This window comes from Vespa mandarinia, chromosome 3, assembly GCF_050613455.1.
Source record: "Vespa mandarinia isolate Hongniang chromosome 3, ASM5061345v1, whole genome shotgun sequence".
NCBI lineage: Eukaryota > Metazoa > Arthropoda > Insecta > Hymenoptera > Vespidae > Vespa > Vespa mandarinia.
This window is the reverse complement of record NC_140812.1, coordinates 12,877,117-12,904,365: the sequence shown is the minus strand read 5'-3', so window position 1 is coordinate 12,904,365 and position 27,249 is coordinate 12,877,117. Positions and strand designations below refer to the sequence as shown.

Below are 27,249 nucleotides of genomic sequence, written 5' to 3'. Positions count from 1 at the left end.
ACTGCGAAAATAACTAGTCTCAACTACGAATGAAACCAGTCGCAACTACAAAAGTAACCAGTCGCAACTGCGAATGTATCCAGTCGAAACTACAAACGTAACCAGTCTCAACTGCGAATGTAACCAGTCGGTACTGCAAATGTAACCAGTCTCAACTACGAACGTAAGGAGTCGCAACTGCGAATGTAATCGGTGGCAACTGCGAATGTAACCAGTCGCAACTACAAAAGTATCCAGTCACAAGTGCGAATGTATCCAGCCGGAACTGCGAATGTAACCAGTCTCAACTACGAACGTAAGCAGTCGCAACTGCGAATGTATCCAGTCGCAACTGCGAATGTATCCAGTCGAGACTACAAACGTAACCAGTCTCAACTGCGAATGTAACCAGTCGGTACTGCGAATGTAACCAGTCTCAACTACGAACTTAAGCAGTCGCAACTGCGAATGTAGCCAGTCTCAACTACGAACGTAAACAGTCGCAACTACGAACGAAACCAGTCTCAACTGCGAACATAACGTAATTCAGAATTAGACTTCGCAAGTAATATCGATACAGGACTCACTAAGTGGAAATTGCTGCACATGGAAACCCACGGGTTTATGAAATTATAAAACATACGTATCTATAAGACGAAAGAATATAGAGGTACGAACAAATTTCATTTCGACATTTACTCTCCGGAGTACGAAAGGAGGTGGTATCTCGTATCGTCCTTCCAATGCTCCTTCTTTGTTGGCATTATCGATCGACAAAAAGTGAATGAGAACTATATTATATAAAACGTCTTACGAGCTATTCAACGCTTTACGAATGCCTATATTGTTTAATTACTGTCTCATTATACTCCTAGTGCATTGTACATTGTTTAAATAATTATAAAGTAATCGTATCAATTAGACGATAGAATTTAGCGGTAAGGAAATATTCCATTTCTACGTTTACATCTCGGAGTACGAAAGGAAGCTGACGTAGTATCTCGTATCGCCCTTCCAGTGTTCTTCCTTCTTCTTGAAATTATCGAACAAGAAAGAGCGAAAGAAAACTATTTTATGTAACGCGTCTTAATAGCTATACAACGCTTTACGAAATGTAATACTATTTATTTACTCTCTCATCGTACTCCGAGTGTATTGTACGTTGTTTAATTAATATTACATTTCGTAAAGCGTTGTATAGCTCTAAAGACGCGTTAGAAAAAGTTGTTTTCATTCAACGATCTTCGATCGATAATTTCAAGTAAATGGAACACTGGAAGGGCAATACGAGATACTAAGTCAGTCTCCTTTCGTATCCCGAGGTGTAAACGTCGAAATGAAACTCTTCCGTACCGTTAAATTCTATCCTCTTATAGATACGATTATTTTATAATTATTTAAACAATGTACAATGCACTCGGAGTACGATGAAACAGTAATAACCCAATATAGTTTTGCGTTAGCGTTGGATAACTTGTAAGACGTGATAGATAAATAGTTTTCATTCGACCTTCGTCGATCGATCATGCCAACAAGAAAGGTTCATTGGAAGGACGATAAGAGATACCACGTCAGTCTTCTTTCGTACTCCGAGGTATAAACGTCGAAATGAAATCTTTCCGTACAGCTACTCGTTATATAGACACAGTCATTTTATAATTATTTAATTACTCATCGTCGCACCGTATTCCGAGAGCAATATATTTTGTTTAAATAATTATAAAACAATCGTATCTATAAGATGAGAGAATGTAATGTTACGGAAAAATTTCATTTCGACGTTTACACATATGAATGGAGGAATACGAAAGGAGGCTGACGTAATATCTTATACCGTACTTCCAGTGTTCATTCTTCTTAGAAGTATCGATCAACAAAGAGCGAAAGACAGCAACTTTATCTAACGCGTTTTAAGAGCTATGAAACGCTTTACGAAATAAAAATATTGTTTAATTTAATTACTAAAACAATTAAAAACTTTTCAATATATTTTTCTAAGAAATTATTTAAGAATTCTTGAACGTCTACTCTTATCTTTATGTATTCTAACATAATTAGCTAAGTAAAATAAAAGTACATTAACGTTTAGTAAGATATGAAAAGAAAAAATTTTTAATCGGATAAAGATATGCAGCCATTCGCTCGGTAGTACTTGCGTAATATGATTTAGAATTAGACTTTGCAAGTAATACCGACCCAGGTCTCACTACGTGGAAGTTGCTGCATGTGGAGACCCACGGACTGTCGGTGACTCTACTCTAAAATTCGCGTTCCGCGATACCGATCCGCTATACCTTTCCGCTTCAATGCACTGGCTTCTTAACTAACAGGGTATGCGTAGCTTTAGCTACTGCACACCTCTTACAGATAGCTCCACCGTTTGCACCGTCCACTTCAGATATAACGGATAATTAAGCACATCTGAATTTGTGCTTTCCGAATTTCGAACAAACAAAGCGCACTCCTTAGAAATACTAATCGCGTCGCGACACTCACGTGTGTGTTGTAATTACGTAGATTCTACTGTTAGGCCGAAATTCGCGAAGTACCCCCATCGAAATTTGGAAAAAATCAAACGAAGTCCACGGTAGGACCTTTAATCGCGCCCGAACACCCACGCAAGTGTTAGAAAAACGATGACTCTACTCTACAATTCGCGTTTTCGATTCGAACAATCAAACGAAGTTTAATCGCGCCCGAGAACACCAACGCCTGTGCCCGCCGACACGCGCGCCAGTGTTCTTCCTATCCTTCCCGTATTCACGCGTAAAAATCGAGAATGAATCCAGCCAGGCGACGATGCATCCGTCCACAGATGAACCTATCCCACGATGACCTATCCTGTAAAAGAAAAAGATAAAGAGGAAATAAAAGAACAAAAGAATATATAAAACAGAAAATCATATATATATAATATAAACAAAAAATAAACATAATTAAAAACATAAACACATAATTAAACACATAATTAAATACAGAATTAGAAAGAAACAACATAAATAAATATTAAGAATACATATTAAAAAGGAAATAACATAATAATAACATAATTGAAAACATAATTGAAAAAGAAAAATTTGAGATAGAAACGAGAGCCGAAGAAAGAAAAGAGAGCCCCAAAAAGATAAGACAAGAGAAACAGTTCTATATGATGCTGAGACAGCAGCCCGCACAGAAGCCCTCACCCACAGGCCCCTCCTGTGGGTCCCACCCGAGACTTATAAAGAATAATTAATTATAATAAATAAAAAAGAATAGAAGTAACAGCGAACAAAAAAGTGTGATAGAAAAATTTCCTTGTCGTTCAGCAAGAAATTATTGTACAATAAATTCTGTTATATTTCTTCTTTCGAAGAATTATTAGCTATATAAGATGGAAATATATCAATGTTCAGTTGGAATTAGTTTGAAAAGATATTGGAAAAGTAATGCAATATGCAGCCATTCGCTCGGTAATACTTGCATTAAAGATTCTATAATTAGAGTATGCAAGTAATACCGACCCAGGTCTCACTACGTGGAAGTTGCTGCATGTGGAGACCCACGAGCTAACGGTGACTCTACTTTACTCTAAAATCCGCGTACCGCGATACCGATCCCTCATGCCTTCCGCTTCGGATGTCTTGGGCATGGGACAAAGCTAACAGGAAGTATCTAGCCTTAGCTACAGGGACTCCACTTACAGAAAGCTTAACCGTTCGACACCCTCCGCCTCAGGCATAACGGATTATTAAGCACATCCTAATTCGTGCATCCGAATTTCGAACAATCAAAGCGCATTAATCGCGTTCGCGACACTCACGTGTGTTATTATTACGTAGATTCTACAGTTCTATCCAAATTCGCGAAGTAATCTAATCGATATGTCGAAGAAATAAAACGAAGTCCCCGGTAGGACTTTCAATCGCGCAAGCGAACTCTCACGTGAGTGTTAGAATAACGGTGACTCTAAGTTGAAATCCGAAGCACACTCCGAATTTCAACACTAAAACGAAGTCCATGATAGGACTTTTAATCGCGCCCGGACACCCACGCAAGTGTTCGAAAACGGTGATTTTACTCTAAATAAACTAATCGAATATTCGAGCAAACAAAACGAAGTCCCCGGTAGGACTTTTAATCGCGCACGCGAACACCCACGCGGGTGTTAGAATAACGATGACTCTAAGTTGAAATCCAAAGTGACATATGCTAACCGGTATTTAGACTTTCCATGATATTTGTCGGGATTTCCGCCCCGCTACCAAACATTAGGATTGTCATAATATCAGCCAGCTATGTACAGCACTACAAGGTAAACCGTTCGCGCACCCCGAATTTCAACACTAAACGAAGTCCATGGTAGGACTTTTAATCGCGCCCGGACACCCACGCAAGTGCTCGGAAAACGGTGACTCTACTCTAAAAAAACGCGTTCGCGAGGTAATCTAATCGAATATTCGAGCAAAAATTTAAACGAAGTCCCCGGTAGGACTTTTAAGTCGCGCCCGCGTTCATTCACGTGAGTGTTAGAAAAACGATGAATCTACTCTAAATTCGCGTTTTCGATACGAGCAGTCAAACGATGTTTAATCGCGCCCGAGAACACCAACGCTTGTGCACGCCGACACGCACGCCAGTGTTCTCCTATCCTACCCGTAACCGCGCGTAAAAATCGATGATGAATCGTGCCAGGCGATGACGCATTCGACCAGAGGTGAACCTATGCCTTGATGATCTATCCTGAAAAAAAAGAAGTTAAGGAGAAAATAAGAAAGGAAAAGAATATATAAAATAAAACATAATATATATAGATTATAAATAGAACAGGAATATAATAGAAAATAAATATATATAAATAGGTAAGAAACCTGTAGAAAGATGAGAAAATAGAAGCAGCTCTGCGCGCTGCTGAAACAACAGTCCGCTTCATCCCCTGGGTCCTACCTAATGCTTAAAAATTAAAATTAATTAGAATATATTAATAACAAACCTAAAAACATAAAAACATAATTAAAAAGTAATAGCATAAATAAATATTAAAAAAACATAATTAAAAATAAATAACATAAATGAATTCTGAAAAGACATAATTAAAAAGAAATAATATAATAAAAAACATAATTAAAGGAGAAAAATATGAATAATAAAAGAGAGCTTCTGAAAAATAAGAAAATAGAAGCAGCTCCGCACGATGCTGAAAGAACAGTGCTCTTTATTTCATGGGGCCTACCTAAAACCTGTAAATCATAATTAATAAGAATATATTAAAAACATAATTAAAAAGAAATAACATAATAAAAATCTGAAAAGACATAATGAAAAGAAATAACATATTAATAACATAATTAAAAACATAATTAAATAAGAAAAATATTAGATAGAAAAGAAAGCTGCAGAAAGATAAGAAAATAGAAGCAGCTCCACACGATGCTAAGACAGCAACCCGCACAGAGGTCCACACCCATGTCCCCATCCCATGGGTCCCACCCGAGACTAATAATTCATAATTAACAATAGTAAATAAGAATGAAAAATATGTAATAGAAAAGAGAGCCCCAAAAAGAGAAGAAAAGAGAAGCAGCTCTATAAGATGCTGAGAAAGCAACCCGCACAGAGGCCCACACCCATGTCCCCATCCCATGGGTCCCACCCGAAATACACAAAGGATAATTAATGAAAGTAAATAAGAATAAATAGAAATAACAGTGGACAAAAAGGTGTGATAGAAAAAGTTCCTTTTCGTTGGTCTATGAAATTATTGTAGAATAGAATTCTGCCATATTCCTCGTTTGAAGTATTATTAGCGATATAAAGTGGAAAAATATTATTGTTCATTTAGAATGAGATTAAAAATATATTGGAAAAGTAATAAAATATGCAGCCATTCGCTCGGTAGTACTTGCGTTAAAGAATTTAGAATTAGAGTATGCAAGTAATACCGACCCAGGTCTCACTACGTGGAAGTTGCTGCATGTGGAGACCCACGGACTGTCGGTGACTCTACTCTAAAATTCGCGTTCCGCGATACCGATCCGCTATACCTTTCCGCTTCAATGCACTGGCTTCATAACTAACAGGGTATGCGTAGCTTTAGCTACTGCACACCTCTTACAGATAGCTCCACCGTTTGCACCGTCCACTTCAGATATAACGGATAATTAAGCACATCTGAATTTGTGCTTTCCGAATTTCGAACAAACAAAGCGCACTCCTTAGAAATACTAATCGCGTCGCGACACTCACGTGTGTGTTGTAATTACGTAGATTCTACTGTTAGGCCGAAATTCGCGAAGTACCCCCATCGGAATTCGGAAAAAATCAAACGAAGTCCACGGTAGGACCTTTAATCACGCCCGAACACCCACGCGAGTGTTAGAAAAACGATGACTCTACTCTACAATTCGCGTTTTCGATTCGAACAATCAAACGAAGTTTAATCGCGCCCGAGAACACCAACGCCTGTGCCCGCCGACACGCGCGCCAGTGTTCTTCCTATCCTTCCCGTATTCACGCGTAAAAATCGAGAATGAATCCAGCCAGGCGACGATGCATCCGTCCGCAGATGAACCTATCCCTCGATGACCTATCCTGTAAAAGAAAAAGATAAAGAGGAAATAAAAGAACAAAAGAATATATAAAACAGAAAACCATATATATATAATATAAACAGAAAATAAACATAATTAAAAACATAAACACATAATTAAACACATAATTAAATACAGAATTAGAAAGAAACAACATAAATAAATATTAAGAATACATATTAAAAAGGAAATAACATAATAATAACATAATTGAAAACATAATTGAAAAAGAAAAATTTGAGATAGAAACGAGAGCCGAAGAAAGAAAAGAGAGCCCCAGAAAGAGAGGAATAGAGAGCCACAAAAAGATAAGACAAGAGAAAGAGTTCTATATGATGCTGAGACAGCAACCCGCACAGAAGCCCTCACCCACAGGCCCCTCCCATGGGTCCCACCCGAAATATACAAAGGATAATTAATGAAAGTAAATAAGAATAAATAGAAATAACAGTGGACAAAAAGGTGTGATAGAAAAAGTTCCTTTTCGTTGGTCTATGAAATTATTGTACAATAAATTCTGTTATATTTCTTCTTTCGAAGAATTATTAGCTATATAAGATGGAAATATATTAATGTTTAGTTGGAATTAGTTCGAAAAGATATTGGAAAAGTAATAAAATATGCAGCCATTCGCTCGGTAGTACTTGCGTAATATGATTTAGAATTAGAGTATGCAAGTAATACCGACCCAGGTCTCACTACGTGGAAGTTGCTGCATGTGGAGACCCACGGACTGTCGGTGACTCTACTCTAAAATTCGCGTTCCGCGATACCGATCCGCTATACCTTTCCGCTTCAATGCACTGGCTTCTTAACTAACAGGGTATGCGTAGCTTTAGCTACTGCACACCTCTTACAGATAGCTCCACCATTTGCACCGTCCACTTCAGATATAACGGATAATTAAGCACATCTGAATTTGTGCTTTCCGAATTTCGAACAAGCAAAGCGCACTCCTTAGAAATACTAATCGCGTCGCGACACTCACGTGTGTGTTGTAATTACGTAGATTCTACTGTTAGGCCGAAATTCGCGAAGTACCCCCATCGTAATTTGGAAAAAATCAAACGAAGTCCACGGTAGGACCTTTAATCGCGCCCGAACACCCACGCGAGTGTTAGAAAAACGATGGCTCTACTCTACAATTCGCGTTTTCGATTCGAGCAATCAAACGAAGTTTAATCGCGCCCGAGAACACCAACGCCTGTGCCCGCCGACACGCGCGCCAGTGTTCTTCCTATCCTTCCCGTATTCACGCGTAAAAATCGAGAATGAATCCAGCCAGGCGACGATGCATCCGTCCGCAGATGAACCTATCCCTCGATGACCTATCCTGTAAAAGAAAAAGATAAAGTGGAAATAATATATATATATATACATATATAAAATACAAATAGAAAATAAATGTATATAAATCGATAAGAGAACTAGAAAAAGAAACGAAAAGAGAAGCAGCATGCATCATCCTATGGATCGTACTTAAAGCAACTAAATCATAATTAATAGAATATATTAAAAACATAATTAAGAACATAATCAAAAATATAATTAAAGATATAATTAAAAACACAATTAAACACATAATTAAAAACAAAATTAAAAGGAAATAACATACTAATAACACAATTGAAAACATAATTGAAAAAGAAAAATTTGAGATAGAAACGAGAGCCGAAGAAAGAAAAGAGAGCCCCAGAAAGAGAGGAATAGAGAGCCACAAAAAGATAAGACAAGAGAAACAGTTCTATATGATGCTGAGACAGCAGCCCGCACAGAAGCCCTCACCCACAGGCCCCTCCTGTGGGTCCCACCCGAGACTTATAAAGAATAATTAATTATAATAAATAAAAAAGAATAGAAGTAACAGCGAACAAAAAAGTGTGATAGAAAAATTTCCTTGTCGTTCAGCAAGAAATTATTGTACAATAAATTCTGTTATATTTCTTCTTTCGAAGAATTATTAGCTATATAAGATGGAAATATATTAATGTTTAGTTGGAATTAGTTTGAAAAGATATTGGAAAAGTAATACAATATGCAGCCATTCGCTCGGTAATACTTGCATTTAAAAGTTTACAATTAAATTTTGCAAGTATTAACGACCCAGGTCTCACTACGTGGAAGTTGCTGCATGTGGAGACCCACGAGCTAACGGTGACTCTACTTTACTCTAAAATCCGCGTACCGCGATACCGATCCCTCATGCCTTCCGCTTCGGATATCTTGGGCATGGGACAAAGCTAACAGGAAGTATCTAGCCTTAGCTACAGGGACTCCACTTACAGAAAGCTTAACCGTTCGACACCCTCCGCCTCAGGCATAACGGATTATTAAGCACATCTGAATTCGTGCATCCGAATTTCGAACAATCAAAGCGCATTAATCGCGTTCGCGACACTCACGTGTGTTATTATTACGTAGATTCTACAGTTCTATCCAAATTCGCGAAGTAATCTAATCGATATGTCGAAGAAATAAAACGAAGTCCCCGGTAGGACTTTCAATCGCGCAAGCGAACTCTTACGTGAGTGTTAGAATAACGGTGACTCTAAGTTGAAATCCGAAGCGCATGCCGAATTTCAACACTAAAACGAAGTCCATGATAGGACTTTTAATCGCGCCCGGACACCCACGCAAGTGTTCGAAAATCGGTGACTCTACTCTAAATAAACTAATCGAATATTCGAGCAAACAAAACGAAGTCCCCGGTAGGACTTTTAATCGCGCACGCGAACACCCACGCGGGTGTTAGAATAACGATGACTCTAAGTTGAAATCCAAAGTGACATATGCTAACCGGTATTTAGACTTTCCATGATATTTGTCGGGATTTCCGCCCCGCTACCAAACATTAGGATTGTCATAACATCAGCCAGCTATGTACAGCACTACAAGGTAAACCGTTCGCGCACCCCGAATTTCAACACTAAACGAAGTCCATGGTAGGACTTTTAATCGCGCCCGGACACCCACGCAAGTGCTCGGAAAACGGTGACTCTACTCTAAAAAGACGCGTTCGCGAGGTAATCTAATCGAATATTCGAGCAAAAATTTAAACGAAGTCCCCGGTAGGACTTTTAAGTCGCGCCCGCGTTCATTCACGTGAGTGTTAGAGAAACGATGAATCTACTCTAAATTCGCGTTTTCGATACGAGCAGTCAAACGATGTTTAATCGCGCCCGAGAACACCAACGCTTGTGCACGCCGACACGCACGCCAGTGTTCTCCTATCCTACCCGTAACCGCGCATAAAAATCGATGATGAATCGTGCCAGGCGATGACGCATTCGAGCAGAGGTGAACCTATGCCTTGATGATCTATCCTGAAAAAAAAAAAGAAGATAAGGAAAAAATAAGAAAAAGAAAGGAAAAGACATATTGAATATCGCTGCATCATTGCTCGATCATCCCTGAAAAAGAAAAAAAGTAGATGAATAAAAGAAAGATAAGAAAATATAAGTAGCTCTGCACGCTGCTGAAACAACAATCCGCTTCATCTGATGGGTCCTACCTAATGCTTAAAAATTAAAATTAATTAGAACATATTAATAACAAACCTAAAAACATAAAAACATAATTAAAAAGAAATAACATAAATAAATATTAAAAAAACATAAATAAAAGAAAATAACATAATTAAATTCTGAAAAGACATAATAAAAGGAAACAAAATATTAATAACATAATTAAAAACATAATTAAAATTATAATTAAAGAAGAAAAATATGAGTAATAAAAGAGAGCTGCTGAAAGATAAGAAAATAGAAGCAGCTCTGCACGATGCTGAAGAACAGTCCTCTTTATTTCATGGGGCCTACCTAAAACCTGTAAATCATAATTAATAAGAATATATTAAAAACATAATTAAAAAGAAATAACATAATAAAAATCTGAAAAGACATAATGGAAAGAAATAACATAATAATAATCTGAAAAGACATAATGAAAAGAAATAACATATTAATAACATAATTAAAAACATAATTAAATAAGAAAAATATTAGATAGAAAAGGAAGCTGCAGAAAGATAAGAAAATAGAAGCAGCCCTACACGATGCTAAGAGAACAACCCGCACAGAGGCCCACACCCATGTCTCCATCCCATGGGTCCCACCCGAGACTTATAGATCATAATTAATAGGAGCAAATAACAATGAAAAATGTGAAATAGAAAAGAGTGTTCCAAAAAGAGAAGAAAAGAGAAGCAGCTCTATAAGATGCTGAGTAAGCAACCCGCACAGAGGCCCACACCCATGTCCCCATCCCATGGGTCCCACCCGAGATATATATAGAGGATAATTAATGACAGTAAATAAGAAAAAATAGAAATGACAGTAATTATACGAACGATAAAATGCTGAATTTAATTTGATTGAACTTAAGAAAAATAAATGATTAATTAAAAAGAAATGAAATATTCTGAACACAGATATAAATAAATATTATTCTCTCTGAAATAAATATTATATTTATTAATCGATAATATACGATAACATATATACATGTTGTCTATAACGTTGCTAAGAATATCCTATTGTTTAAATATTAATTAATTATTCCCTCATGTGTTCGCGATCCCACGACCCGGACCTAGCTGAAAAGAACTAAGAAAAGAGAAAAGAATTAGTATATATGTATATTAATTATACGAACGATAAAATGCTAAATTTATTTTGATTAAACTTATGAAAAATAAACGATTAATATAAATAAATATTATTCTCTCTGAAAGAAATATTATTATATCTATTAATCGATAGTAAATGACAATACATGTATATGATTTTTATAACGTTGTAAAGAATATCTTATTGTTTAAATATTAATTAATTATACTTTACATATATCGTACATTGTTTAAATGTTAAAATAATCCTATTTATTAATAATTCCTTCCCGTGTTCGCGATCTCATGACTTAGACCTAGCTGAAAAGAAATAAGAAAAAAGAAAGAATATGTATATATGTATATTAATTATACGAACGATAAAATTCGGAATTTAATGTAATTAAACTTAAAAGCTAAGAAAAAAAAATATTTATTAAAAAAGAATGAAAAATTTTGAATACTGATCTAAAGAAATATTATATTACTTTTACATTTCATAGATAGGCGATTTTAATATAGAACTCGATTTTATTAAAATAAAATTATGAATTGAATTGAACTTTAGAAAAGAAAAAATGTGCTGAATTTATCAATCGACTTTAACGTAATATTTGATTTTATTATACTAGAATCATAAATTCAATTAAGTTTTAAAAAAAAGTTTAATATTAAAAAGGCATAAAATATGAAATAATCCTATTCGCGTACGCGTGGCAATGTGGGAATATTATTTACGGAAAGTTACTCCTTCTCAGTTTTTTAAATTTACACCCCTACACCCATCACCATAAGAGCATTTTGAGTGACAACATGGTAAAATTAAAATACTAATATAGTAAAACTAAGAGCCATTCTCGAAAGTTCCTAGTGAACCTTCGAAAATAACTCAATAGCCTAATAGTTGTCCTCTTGAGCCACATGTTGTCTTCGGCATATAGCCTCTTCTTTGCATCAACCTAATCGATTATCACTCTAAAACTGTAACGACAAAATTTGATTCCAAATTCTAAGATATGAAATATAACCCTAATACAACCTTAACGAATCTGAAAATTTATTATCCTTACGAAAGATACTTTTTCGCTGTGTGGGAGAAATTAGATATTAATTATAAAAATATTAAAAATTAGATAATAGTATATTAATTGCTGAAAATCCTGAGCTAAAAAATAATTAATTTATCATCTAGGCTTACGGACTACGTCTCTTTGTTTTTTAGCAATCATTCTACTCGATTTATCTCTTTCAAAATCAATGACTCTATCGAGACTTTTTTTGTATCAATTTAAATTGATTAAATATTTAATTAATAATTATTTAAATATATAAAGCAAAACCTTGGACGTTCCTTCTTACAAACGAATATTTTAATTATTGTAATAAAATTATCCACAGTTTCGTTTGTAATCCAGAGACTATCCATCGCGAGTGTCTTCTTACTCGTTCCTTATTAGAACTTATAAATATCGATTCTTTACTTATTTCCGCGCGAGTAAAATATTTTAAAATGTATTAAAATATTCAAAATCTCAAATAATTATAAACGCGTTTGAGCAAGAAGACCCTATCCTTATTTAATAAATAAATGAAAAAATAAGAAACCATTCACGAGTAAATCTCCGAAGGAATTTGCTCGTGGTCACTCAATGCTCTTCTACTAATTAATTACAACCAATCACCCGTGCCGATTTGGACCTCTCGTCCTCGACATGATTAAGTGATTGGAGGGACTTAAAAATTCACTCACCACTTAAGAAGTTCTGCGATGGCTCCAAAACACTCGTTCAAATCGAAATTGAGAGTGGACGATTCGTATGTGGTTGAAAATTAGGTAGGTCGACATGGAAGTTGATCAAGAATCTCTTCAATGATGCACTGACTCTATATCGCGATAGTTATTTTTTAACGAACGGTCACTGAATTTACTTCGCGAAACTCTACCGTCTTTTATAAATACAGCCTATGCGACTGTTAAAAAATTAATAAAGTTTGCGAACAAACACTGACTCTAACGACTGCATTGCACGCAGACGTTGCAAAAACCTTTGTTTTTTAAATCGCGAAACGCGAACGAACGAACACTGCTTCTACTTCACGATATTCATATTTAAGAGATACAAATATTCGATTACAACATTGATTCCCGAGCGATTGTATTGACGTTCTGAAACAACAAAATAAAAACAAAATTATTAATATCACCGTTATAATAAGAAACTGTATAAATTATTGAAGAAACGTAAGATATAAAAATATATTTACCTTAATATTCGTTGATACTTGCAACGAAGACATCCTGAGACACTTTAGATGTTTCCTCGTCAAAAGAAAAAGGAGAAATGATTCGGTAATCGCGATTTACAATTTTTAATGTTTAAATAAATGTACTATTGTTTAAATATTACTCTATTCTATCCCGCGTGCAATAAAAATCGTTTAAATAATTATAAAATTACCGAAAATATTAATTTATAAGCTTTAGCGTTTAGAAAAGACAATCGCGATGTGCCCAGGTCGAAGAGCAAGAGGAAACTAACTCGCGAACTGTCAATGTCGTGAAAAAGTGCGTTTATGTTTATATTACACGAAGCAACTACTCCGAAATTAAAAATTTAAAGTAATAGAAATTTATATTAAAATTAATGTAAGTCCCGCGCGCGTTTCAGACTTTTTAATGTTTAAATAAATGTACAATTGTTTAAATATTACTCTATTCTATCCCGCGTGCAATAAAAATCGTTTAAATAATTACACACTTACCGAAAATATTAATTTATAAGCTTTAGCGTTTAGAAAAGACAGTCGCGATGTACCCAGGTCGATGAGCAAGAGGAAACTAACTCGCGAACTGTCAATGTCGTGAAAAAGTGTGTTTATGTTTATATTACACGAGGCAACTACTCCGAAATTAAAAATTTAAAGTAATAGAAATTTATATTAAAATTATTGTAAGTCCCGCGCGCGATTCAGACTTTTTATTGTTTAAATGAAAGTACAATTGTTTAAATATTACTCTATTCTATCCCGCGTGCAATAAAAATCGTTTAAATAATTACACACTTACCGAAAATATTAATTTATAAGCTTTAGCGTTTAGAAAAGACAGTCGCGATGTACCCAGGTCGATGAGCAAGAGGAAACTAACTCGCGAACTGTCAATGTCGTGAAAAAGTGCGTTTATGTTTATATTACACGAGGCAACTACTCCGAAATTAAAAATTTAAAGTAATAGAAATTTATATTAAAATTATTGTAAGTCCCGCGCGCGTTTCAGACTTTTTAATGTTTAAATAAATGTACTATTGTTAAAATATTAATCTATTCTATCCCGCGTGCAATAAAAATCGTTTAAATAATTATAAAATTACCGAAAATATTAATTTATAAGCTTTAGCGTTTAGAAAAGACAATCGCGATGTGCCCAGGTCGAAGAGCAAGAGGAAACTAACTCGCGAACTGTCAATGTCGTGAAAAAGTGCGTTTATGTTTATATTACACGAAGCAACTACTCCGAAATTAAAAATTTAAAGTAATAGAAATTTATATTAAAATTATTGTAAGTCCCGCGCGCGTTTCAGACTTTTTAATGTTTAAATAAATGTACTATCGTTTAAATATTAACCTATTCTATCCCGCGTGCAATAAAAATCGTTTAAATAATTATAAAATTACCGAAAATATTAATTTATAAGCTTTAGCGTTTAGTAAAGACAATCGCGATGTGTCCAGGTCGAAGAGAAAGAGGAAACTAACTCGCGAACTGTCAATGTCGTGAAAAAGTGCGTTTATGTTTATATTACACGAGGCAACTACTCCGAAATTAAAAATTTAAAGTAATAGAAATTTATATTAAAATTATTGTAAGTCCCGCGCGCGATTCAGACTTTTTATTGTTTAAATGAAAGTACAATTGTTTAAATATTACTCTATTCTATCCCGCGTGCAATAAAAATCGTTTAAATAATTACACACTTACCGAAAATATTAATTTATAAGCTTTAGCGTTTAGAAAAGACAGTCGCGATGTACCCAGGTCGATGAGCAAGAGGAAACTAACTCGCGAACTGTCAATGTCGTGAAAAAGTGTGTTTATGTTTATATTACACGAGGCAACTACTCCGAAATTAAAAATTTAAAGTAATAGAAATTTATATTAAAATTATTGTAAGTCCCGCGCGCGATTCAGACTTTTTATTGTTTAAATGAAAGTACAATTGTTTAAATATTACTCTATTCTATCCCGCGTGCAATAAAAATCGTTTAAATAATTACACACTTACCGAAAATATTAATTTATAAGCTTTAGCGTTTAGTAAAGACAATCGCGATGTGTCCAGGTCGAAGAGCAAGAGGAAACTAACTCGCGAACTGTCAATGTCGTGAAAAAGTGCGTTTATGTTTATATTACACGAAGCAACTACTCCGAAATTAAAAATTTAAAGTAATAGAAATTTATATTAAAATTATTGTAAGTCCCGCGCGCGTTTCAGACTTTTTAATGTTTAAATAAATGTACTATCGTTTAAATATTAACCTATTCTATCCCGCGTGCAATAAAAATCGTTTAAATAATTATAAAATTACCGAAAATATTAATTTATAAGCTTTAGCGTTTAGTAAAGACAATCGCGATGTGTCCAGGTCGAAGAGAAAGAGGAAACTAACTCGCGAACTGTCAATGTCGTGAAAAAGTGCGTTTATGTTTATATTACACGAGGCAACTACTCCGAAATTAAAAATTTAAAGTAATAGAAATTTATATTAAAATTATTGTAAGTCCCGCGCGCGATTCAGACTTTTTATTGTTTAAATGAAAGTACAATTGTTTAAATATTACTCTATTCTATCCCGCGTGCAATAAAAATCGTTTAAATAATTACACACTTACCGAAAATATTAATTTATAAGCTTTAGCGTTTAGTAAAGACAATCGCGATGTGTCCAGGTCGAAGAGCAAGAGGAAACTAACTCGCGAACTGTCAATGTCGTGAAAAAGTGCGTTTATGTTTATATTACACGAAGCAACTACTCCGAAATTAAAAATTTAAAGTAATAGAAATTTATATTAAAATTATTGTAAGTCCCGCGCGCGTTTCAGACTTTTTAATGTTTAAATAAATGTACTATCGTTTAAATATTAACCTATTCTATCCCGCGTGCAATAAAAATCGTTTAAATAATTATAAAATTACCGAAAATATTAATTTATAAGCTTTAGCGTTTAGTAAAGACAATCGCGATGTGTCCAGGTCGAAGAGAAAGAGGAAACTAACTCGCGAACTGTCAATGTCGTGAAAAAGTGCGTTTATGTTTATATTACACGAGGCAACTACTCCGAAATTAAAAATTTAAAGTAATAGAAATTTATATTAAAATTATTGTAAGTCCCGCGCGCGATTCAGACTTTTTATTGTTTAAATGAAAGTACAATTGTTTAAATATTACTCTATTCTATCCCGCGTGCAATAAAAATCGTTTAAATAATTACACACTTACCGAAAATATTAATTTATAAGCTTTAGCGTTTAGAAAAGACAATCGCGATGTACCCAGGTCGAAGAGCAAGAGGAAACTAACTCGCGAACTGTCAATGTCGTGAAAAAGTGCGTTTATGTTTATATTACACGAAGCAACTACTCCGAAATTAAAAATTTAAAGTAATAGAAATTTATATTAAAATTAATGTAAGTCCCGCGCGCGTTTCAGACTTTTTAATGTTTAAATAAATGTACAATTGTTTAAATATTACTCTATTCTATCCCGCGTGCAATAAAAATCGTTTAAATAATTACACACTTACCGAAAATATTAATTTATAAGCTTTAGCGTTTAGAAAAGACAGTCGCGATGTACCCAGGTCGATGAGCAAGAGGAAACTAACTCGCGAACTGTCAATGTCGTGAAAAAGTGTGTTTATGTTTATATTACACGAGGCAACTACTCCGAAATTAAAAATTTAAAGTAATAGAAATTTATATTAAAATTATTGTAAGTCCCGCGCGCGATTCAGACTTTTTATTGTTTAAATGAAAGTACAATTGTTTAAATATTACTCTATTCTATCCCGCGTGCAATAAAAATCGTTTAAATAATTACACACTTACCGAAAATATTAATTTATAAGCTTTAGCGTTTAGAAAAGACAGTCGCGATGTACCCAGGTCGATGAGCAAGAGGAAACTAACTCGCGAACTGTCAATGTCGTGAAAAAGTGCGTTTATGTTTATATTACACGAGGCAACTACTCCGAAATTAAAAATTTAAAGTAATAGAAATTTATATTAAAATTATTGTAAGTCCCGCGCGCGTTTCAGACTTTTTAATGTTTAAATAAATGTACTATTGTTAAAATATTAATCTATTCTATCCCGCGTGCAATAAAAATCGTTTAAATAATTATAAAATTACCGAAAATATTAATTTATAAGCTTTAGCGTTTAGAAAAGACAATCGCGATGTGCCCAGGTCGAAGAGCAAGAGGAAACTAACTCGCGAACTGTCAATGTCGTGAAAAAGTGCGTTTATGTTTATATTACACGAAGCAACTACTCCGAAATTAAAAATTTAAAGTAATAGAAATTTATATTAAAATTATTGTAAGTCCCGCGCGCGTTTCAGACTTTTTAATGTTTAAATAAATGTACTATCGTTTAAATATTAACCTATTCTATCCCGCGTGCAATAAAAATCGTTTAAATAATTATAAAATTACCGAAAATATTAATTTATAAGCTTTAGCGTTTAGTAAAGACAATCGCGATGTGTCCAGGTCGAAGAGAAAGAGGAAACTAACTCGCGAACTGTCAATGTCGTGAAAAAGTGCGTTTATGTTTATATTACACGAGGCAACTACTCCGAAATTAAAAATTTAAAGTAATAGAAATTTATATTAAAATTATTGTAAGTCCCGCGCGCGATTCAGACTTTTTATTGTTTAAATGAAAGTACAATTGTTTAAATATTACTCTATTCTATCCCGCGTGCAATAAAAATCGTTTAAATAATTACACACTTACCGAAAATATTAATTTATAAGCTTTAGCGTTTAGAAAAGACAGTCGCGATGTACCCAGGTCGATGAGCAAGAGGAAACTAACTCGCGAACTGTCAATGTCGTGAAAAAGTGTGTTTATGTTTATATTACACGAGGCAACTACTCCGAAATTAAAAATTTAAAGTAATAGAAATTTATATTAAAATTATTGTAAGTCCCGCGCGCGATTCAGACTTTTTATTGTTTAAATGAAAGTACAATTGTTTAAATATTACTCTATTCTATCCCGCGTGCAATAAAAATCGTTTAAATAATTACACACTTACCGAAAATATTAATTTATAAGCTTTAGCGTTTAGAAAAGACAGTCGCGATGTACCCAGGTCGATGAGCAAGAGGAAACTAACTCGCGAACTGTCAATGTCGTGAAAAAGTGTGTTTATGTTTATATTACACGAGGCAACTACTCCGAAATTAAAAATTTAAAGTAATAGAAATTTATATTAAAATTATTGTAAGTCCCGCGCGCGATTCAGACTTTTTATTGTTTAAATGAAAGTACAATTGTTTAAATATTACTCTATTCTATCCCGCGTGCAATAAAAATCGTTTAAATAATTACACACTTACCGAAAATATTAATTTATAAGCTTTAGCGTTTAGAAAAGACAGTCGCGATGTACCCAGGTCGATGAGCAAGAGGAAACTAACTCGCGAACTGTCAATGTCGTGAAAAAGTGTGTTTATGTTTATATTACACGAGGCAACTACTCCGAAATTAAAAATTTAAAGTAATAGAAATTTATATTAAAATTATTGTAAGTCCCGCGCGCGATTCAGACTTTTTATTGTTTAAATGAAAGTACAATTGTTTAAATATTACTCTATTCTATCCCGCGTGCAATAAAAATCGTTTAAATAATTACACACTTACCGAAAATATTAATTTATAAGCTTTAGCGTTTAGAAAAGACAATCGCGATGTGCCCAGGTCGAAGAGCAAGAGGAAACTAACTCGCGAACTGTCAATGTCGTGAAAAAGTGCGTTTATGTTTATATTACACGAGGCAACTACTCCGAAATTAAAAATTTAAAGTAATAGAAATTTATATTAAAATTATTGTAAGTCCCGCGCGCGTTTCAGACTTTTTAATGTTTAAATAAATGTACTATTGTTTAAATATTAACCTATTCTATCCCGCGTGCAATAAAAATCGTTTAAATAATTACACACTTACCGAAAATATTAATTTATAAGCTTTAGCGTTTAGAAAAGACTACCGCGATGTTTCCAGGTCGAAGAGCAAGAGGAAACTAACTCGCGAACTGTCAAAGAAAATAGCAAGGCGTTTATGTTTATATTACACGAGTAAACTACTTCGAAAATTTATATTTTAAAGTAATAGTAGTTTATATGAAAATTATTTTAAGCAATCAATGAATGATCGGGAACGACTTTCCTATTCATTCTTATTAACGTTTTATCGTTCGCACAAGCAGCTTTCCATACGTGATCGGGCATTTTTTTCTAACTTCATTAATTTCGATCTGTCTAGCTTCCCATTTATATTATATTAAATTCGCAAATCTATATAATAATTATCACATGTGTTAATTTTATTTATTATTCTTTATGCTTTCAGCCTGAAACAAATCAAACGTGAAACAATATATACCGATATCGTATACATAACCGTACGTGTGACATTAGCGTTCATTAACGAATGAACGCCGCTACCGGCTTTTTAATGAATAAGCGAGTCTACTCTTGTTTAAATATTGTATTATTGTATTTTGCATACACTATATACCGTCTGAATAATTTTATAAAATTGCCGAGGGTATTTAATTTATAACCTTTTCTTGCATTTAGAAAGATTCAGTCGGAATCCGAAAGACTAATTCGAGTAATTCTCAAAATTAATAAACCACGGTGTTTATGTTAAACGAGACCGAGATAAAAATGTTTAAGTATTGAAATTTTTTATTAAAATTATATTAAGCTTCTCGCCCGTCACTATCTTTATAATGTTTAAACGAATCTACTATCGTTTAAATATTAATTCATACTATACCGCGTCCATTATGGACGGATTCTTAAGAGCTATATGATTTTTGACGGAATATACTGTTGTTTAAACATTCGCATTTCGTCTACATTGCTTATCGTTTAAATAATTATAAAATCATCGTAAGATGATTGAATGTAACGGTACGTAAAGATTCTTTTTCGACGTATAACTCGTTGGAGTACGAGAGGAAACTGCCTGTGTATTCCAACTTGCATGGTCCTTCCAATGTCCTTTCTTGTTTGACCATTAAAATGTCTATTATAAAACGGGCATGTCTACAATGTGAAATAGAAAAGAGCATTTAAATATAAATTTATAACAAAGACAAACAGTGCTAAAAAATACTATTAAGAAATTAAAGTTTAAAAATAAGTTGAAAAATATGTGCGCTTCCGAGTTAATAATTCTACTACTTAGAAATATATAGTCTAAAAGAGCACGGAAGAAGACGTAGAACGGCAAATTAGATGACTAGTATAGTTCGGATAACAATAAAATAATAATAATAATAATAATAATAATAATAATAATAATAATGATAATAATAATGATAACAATAATAATGATAATAATATCATAACTGGGCTGTGCAAGTAATGGCGTATTATAAATTTACGAATTTTACAATATAGATCGAAGCTGTAGCAACGAAACGTTCGATACGTTAGACATTAATAGAATTTATCATTTTTAGATCATAAAGATCTATATAAATGGACATTGACGATTAAAATAATAAAATTACTTAACTAACGAATTTGTACGATGCCGCAAAAAATGGATTTCTCACGATACCAGCGCACCTATGTTCTTAGATAGATATTATAGAAGCATGAACGACGGACACGAAACGAGGTGCTTATTTTTTGTTTGGTGTTCAGTTGCGTTAGCGTAAAGAAGAATTTCTAATTTTCATTGTTTAGTTATTTATTCAAGTAAGAAATAATCTAAGGTCTCTATGAACGATGGATTTGTTAGGATCTATTCTGAACTCTATGGAAAAGCCACCTGCAGTGAGCAACAGACAAAAGGCATTAATGAAAAGTCAGTTGAAAAATGTAACCTAACCTTTTGCTTTGCATGTTGTGACAAAGTGATTTGTGTGTGTCATATTTAATCATTTCGTATTACGCAGAACAACAAGAGGAATATCAAAAGCATCAAAAAGCAGAATCCGAAAGATTGAAGGTCTTTAGAAAGAAGGTTAAAAACAATTAATTAACCTAACACCAATTACTTATAATTCTATTATATTGAAGTTATTTAATTTATAGGTAGAAGAGAAAATGAATAAGTTTCTTCAAGATGACACAGCAAAAGAGTATAAATTTCCTGCAATGGATCAGATTCATAGAAGTATAATGTATATAAACAAATAGCATTGAAACAAATACATCTTTATATTTTAATTGATCTCATATCCGACTTTATTAGACACGATGTTGCCGAAGTTGCAAATGTTTGGGCATATTCGTTTGGAGAAGAAGGTATTGACCGTTACATTATGATCTTCAAGAGGGAACATGCTCCTTCGGAAGATCAATTGAATACTCTTCGAAAAGGTGAAGAATGGAACGAAGAAGTAGCAAAAAGGATACAAGAGGAAAGACAAAGACAAGCAAAAGAGGAAGAAGAGGCATTAAATTCGAAAAAACGAAAAGAGAATTTTGTTCCGAATAGTTATTATAAGGATAAATATCAGCATATAATTGGAAAGGAAGCAGCCCTTGAAGCTGCTAGAAAAACAGAAGCTAATAGCAGTTATGGTTGTGGTAAGTAGCATCTCGACGGTGTCGTCTCATGTTGATATGTTCACCTATACGATAATGTATTACTTTTTTGTTTTAGTACCTAGCGAGAATAAAAAGGATCAACGTAGTATAGAACAAACGTTAGCAGACATACGTGCAAAGAGAAGAAAATTAGAAACAAATAATACTGCGACTAACGATAAAAAGAAGTGAAAGCGTAAAGTAGTTATAATTATATTCTTTCAAATTTACATCATTTTAACTATCTTCTTTTATTTCTGCTGTAAATATTTGATTGATGTTTGGTTATCACAGAGACCATAATATGTAAAGGTTTGTCGGATTAAAATTTAGATGAAATGCATACTTTTTTTTTTTTTTTTTTTTTTTTTTTTTTTTTTTTTTTTTATCATCATTGGTATAGAGGATTATTAATTTACACAAAATATTTTCCATAAATAACTGTCCATATATTAGATATGAATAGGCAGTGCTACGTGTATTCTCTAAATTTGAATATATTTAATTTTTATGCTTAGAATGCGATTTATGTATACATATATACACATGTATAAATGTGTGTGTGTGTGTGTGTGTGTGTGTGTGTGTATGTATATATACAGTATTATACAGTCTGTCTGAGTTGTATGAAAATAGGTTTTGCCATGGCATTAATTGATTATGCTTTCAATCATGTCGTGTTATTTAAATGTATTCAGTGGATGAGTATTTAGGTACCGAAGTCCTGGGTGCAGCTTTAGGCTTCATCGGAGAAATTTGTTCAAGCACAATTTGTTCTTTGAGTACTAAAAGTTTGGTAAACTTCCGACTTGTTACACTTTTGTATAATTCCAAACTTCTATTGATTACTACATCTCTGACATAAGCCGCGTTATCCTGTATCATTCGTTTCTGAAATATCGAATAATAAAGTAATTATAAGGTAATAAAGATCCGTGCATAGATTTTACGAGTGTCACCAATTACCTCTTGTTTTAATTTTGGATTGTTAAGAGATGTTATCAAATGTTGTACTTGCGTTCGTATCAATGATAAAAGAGCAGTATCGATCGTTTGCATAAGTTCCGGGGTCGCGATACTTAGACAATCCTCGAGAAAACTAACGTATAATTTGGAAAATGCTAATGTATTATTGGTTAATGCGATCCAAAAGTCATTTGTCAAATAACCCTTTGGTACGGTGATACCAAGATTATCCAATTCCAATAACAAATTTTGAAGATTTGGACTACTTTGAAGATTCGTCGGACTCCATGTATCCTCTGCAGCTTGGCCCTTTGTAACGGTATCGATGTAATTTTCACTAGTATCTTGTATAACTTTAGACAATGGGGATCTGAGTTGACCATCCAATTGATAACGAAAATCCATACCTAGTTGCGTTAGCTATAATATTGTACAAGATAATAAAATTAACGTATTCTGACAATTTTCTAAGAAAATCCACGAATACGCATTATTATAAGATATTAATAAGATTTGTTCATGATTCACCTGGTCACAGTGACTTCTAACAGCTAGAATGCATTCGGCTAAAACGCTTAATGATACTTGCGGGATGAAAAGTAAATTGGTCAAGTGCGACGTCAAGTATTTTATCTCTTGACTGCACCACACCACTAAGCCTGTGACATAGGAAAAGGAAAATCAATAAAGAAGAATATAATTCTTATATCGAGTGACAATATGTTACAACTCTCTTACCGGAAGTACAATTTGTAGACTGGGGAAAGAGTTTCAAAAATTCTTTTGCCATTTCTGCTATATTACTGAAAGCAATCGCACTAAGCTGTCGTATGTAAGGCACAGTGGCACCTTCTCTCTTTACCCTTTTAACTCGTGCCTTCAGCATAGCACTGCATAATCTTAGATACAATTTACATCCTTGAGCGCTTCGATTTAATTGTATTAAAAGTTTAACTATACGTCGTGCGCTTCTTAAACCACCGCCTTGCAATGATTTTGACTCTGAACTCAATTCAAGTTCTTTTATTAGAACATCGATTAAAGCACGTCCTCTCTCATTAACCTTCGTTTGAATTTCCAACAGGAGAGGCGTCATTGTCATATCTTTCAAATATGTCCTAGCTCTTTCTAAAAGACTATAAGCATCTTCAAAGTGGCGTTGTGCTATGCAAGAGTCCAAATCCTCTGCCACTTCTAATACCCATTCGGGCGGTGGCTCGTGATATTCCGATTCCTCTTCATCTTCTATACCTACAAATTCGCAGATAAAAGATTATTGGATATTTCTTAATAAAATAAATAAATGTAGAAAGATGGTCGAGGACAAATTTCCCAGTTGTTGTCACTTGCAAGATAATAAAAACTAACCTAATGTATTCGATTCCAAAGACATGGAGCGCGACGGTATCGTTTCTTTTTCCTTAGAAAGTTTATTCTTATCCCCATCATTATTTCCATTCTCTTGCGCCAGCTTGGCTCTCTTTGCTTGTTCGCATTTGTCCAACCATTCCTTCTGCAATATATAATATCCGTCAAATCATTCTGTATATTCTATAAGCATGGCTCTTTTATTACACTAACTTTACTTGTTGCGGTTGCACACTGAAACACCCTGGTATCCGGAAATGCAAGAAGTTTAAATGCCAACTTCACCGTACCCAAATCTCTAATATTGACGACAGCTAAACTTTGCAAATTATAGACAGCTTGCATCTTGTATCTGGGTGGACCTCTTCTGCCGCCGTTAGCTAACCAAGAGGCTATCATTAATACGTCGTTGAATAAATAAGCATGAATTCTTTTCAATGGCATCCCATCGACTGGATCCAATTCTAGGAGAGAACCTTCGTGCAAGCAAACACGACCAGCAATTTCTGCCAAATTCTGTGGCGAGGCAAAATATTACTATATTCATTTTTTTTTTTTTTTTTTTTTTTTTTTGTATTACTAAATTCATTTTTTTATTAAATAAATTAACAACTAACCATGGCACCTTCAACATTTTCAAGTAGTTGAATCAGCTTTTGTTTTTGCTCTTGCTCCTTGGTAATATTATCGTTATTATTGTCTAATTGGGATAAATCTTCAAACATAAGGCCAGTAGTTCTGCTAGTGCCAAGTGTACTTAATAAAGAACGCTGCTCGCTTAACAGTTGCGACAACTGGTACATTTCACTTTCCAAATGAGAAATTTCTTTAGCTGTTTCTATAAATTGCATATAATTTTGATAGACATTGCGCTTCAACAAAGCAGATGTATTATTCGCAAGTTCTTGAATTTTGGCACGTTGCTGTCGTAGTTCATCCGCACCAACGCATTGCGCACTGAGATCCTTGACGACTGAAAAGACATTGTTTAATGACGTTTTTGTCGAACATGCTATTGAATAAGATGATAAAAACAAAATAGACACTTATTTTCTTTAGAACGACATAATGTATCCTTCGATATGAGATAATATCTTTGTCGATATAAATAAAACTTAATCAAGGTTAAGATGAATAAAGGTACAGTAAAAATGTTTATATACAAAATTCCTCACATTTTTCCGCATTGAAATCTTCTGCTGCAAAAACTTTTGGTAAATTTTCTGCCATCGTATTTTGCACGTTATTAGTTTATGTCACCGATAGTAAGTAGCAGTAATTATATTGTTGTACTCTAATACACTAGAAACAAAGTGAGTTTATTTTATTTACACAATTCATGGCTCTCTCTCTCTCTCTCTCTTAATGATGTCGATGCTCGCTAGTGGTATGTGCAATCTTCTAACCTATCGAACTTTGTTAAATCTGACATCTGACGTTTTTCATACAATGATGTGCATATATGGATGGGCGCAGGCGCGCGTTTATAGGTGTCGGTGTACTTGGATGAATGTTTCATGTAAATATGAAAGATGAGAGAGAGCGTTGACTATAATGAAATTAAAAATATTTTTATTTATTTCATTACTTTGTAAACATTAATCCAATTCCTTTCTCATTTATTTGTTTTCTTCTTTTTCTTTTCATATTTACTGATACTTATCTAGAATCTCATAAATGAAAGCTTCCATAACGTACATTGAAAGAAAAGTATTTAAAAGAAGAGAACTAAATAGAGTTATATGCGTAGCTGAATAATAATATAAAAGTATTTTTATGCCAATTATAAATCTTATATATTCATAGATAAACTATGTATTATTAACGTAACCAATATGGTAAGAGGAACAGTATCGTATGCAACAGCATCCTGTTTTTAAGATATCGACAGTTTCACTAAATCTTTTCTATTACTTGACAAGTATTTATTATGAAATAAAAAAAAAAATAAGTCACTTGTTAATTCCTATCCTTTCTCTTTTTTGCTTCATAATGAAAACACTTGGAAGACTAAACAATGAAAAAGATTAGCGTAGTCGAGATATTCCTGTGAAGCGTCATAGATGGCGCTTACGACGAAATATAACGGCATAAAAAATCGAATCCATTGATAAAAGATATTCCTTTTTCTCTTTGCACGATTAACTAAAAGGCATAAAAGTGAACGATCGTTTGTGCTCTGTCATTGTACGAAATTGAAATGACATAAAGATAGTACTAAATGAAAAATCGATGATAACACCAATATTATTACTTCTTTCTTTTCTAGATCATGCGTTCTTCGAGTAAATTCTTGAAATCGTTATTTCGAACGTGCAAATATGTATCTCCTGTTGTGTGATTTTTCAACTAACATACGCACTGCCAATACGAATGGACAAATGTTATTGAAACTATAGGTGCACAGCACAAGTATTATAATAATGAATAATTTTTAATAACGATGAAAATTATTTACATATTTACAAGCACGTAAAGACTTATAGAGTAAGACATATATAGGGACATTAACGAGCTGCTTCGTACGAGAAGGAAGCAGAGTTTGTTCGATACGCAATATCGTAGATCGATTCCACTACTATCTTTTCTAACGAAACCGCGAAGATCATCGTGAATATATCGTGATGAGTCTTAAACAAGAATTTTACTTTCCCAAATCTTAGAAAGATAATATTGCAAGAACATTTCATATTCGACGTAACATCGGAATCGACCTACAATTTCGCTTCTATTTTATTTTAACAAACAATACAACATCACACAAATATCATATTTCTGCTATCACCCATTACATACTCACGTACATATCATGCACTTACATTACATATAAAGTGTTATGTAAGTACAATATTTTTCTTTTAATTGTCAGAATGAGAAATGAATGATATGTATATCCATGATACGCATAGAAAATATTATG

The 27,249-nt window shown here is 33.7% G+C and overlaps 2 protein-coding genes across 3 annotated transcripts; one reads left to right on the top strand and one right to left on the bottom strand.

The window, feature by feature from the left end:
* The first annotated feature begins 21,055 nt into the window (after window positions 1–21,055).
* LOC118450202 (sperm-associated antigen 7 homolog) lies at window positions 21,056–22,787 on the top strand. Its single transcript, XM_035885746.2, has 5 exons — window positions 21,056–21,267; window positions 21,359–21,426; window positions 21,498–21,586; window positions 21,658–21,995; window positions 22,072–22,787. Exons 1-5 carry the CDS (start codon window positions 21,189–21,191, stop codon window positions 22,185–22,187), a joined length of 690 nt encoding a protein of 229 aa, XP_035741639.1. The 5' UTR covers window positions 21,056–21,188; the 3' UTR covers window positions 22,188–22,787.
* Exo84 (exocyst complex component Exo84) lies at window positions 22,680–26,225 on the bottom strand. Of its 2 annotated transcripts, XM_085655528.1 has the most exons (9): window positions 25,918–26,225; window positions 25,505–25,631; window positions 24,947–25,302; window positions 24,543–24,845; window positions 24,330–24,474; window positions 23,700–24,212; window positions 23,490–23,620; window positions 22,962–23,381; window positions 22,680–22,886 (listed from the first exon to the last, which is right to left on the bottom strand). In XM_085655528.1, the coding sequence occupies exons 2-9, from the start codon at window positions 25,557–25,559 to the stop codon at window positions 22,680–22,682; spliced, it is 2,130 nt and encodes a 709-aa protein (XP_085511654.1). In that variant the 5' UTR covers window positions 25,560–25,631; window positions 25,918–26,225. The 2 variants fall into 2 exon arrangements, with proteins under 2 accessions (XP_085511654.1, XP_035741587.2); XM_035885694.2 differs by lacking the exon at window positions 25,918–26,225 and having other exon boundaries at window positions 25,505–25,844.
* Window positions 26,226–27,249: the final 1,024 nt, after the last annotated feature.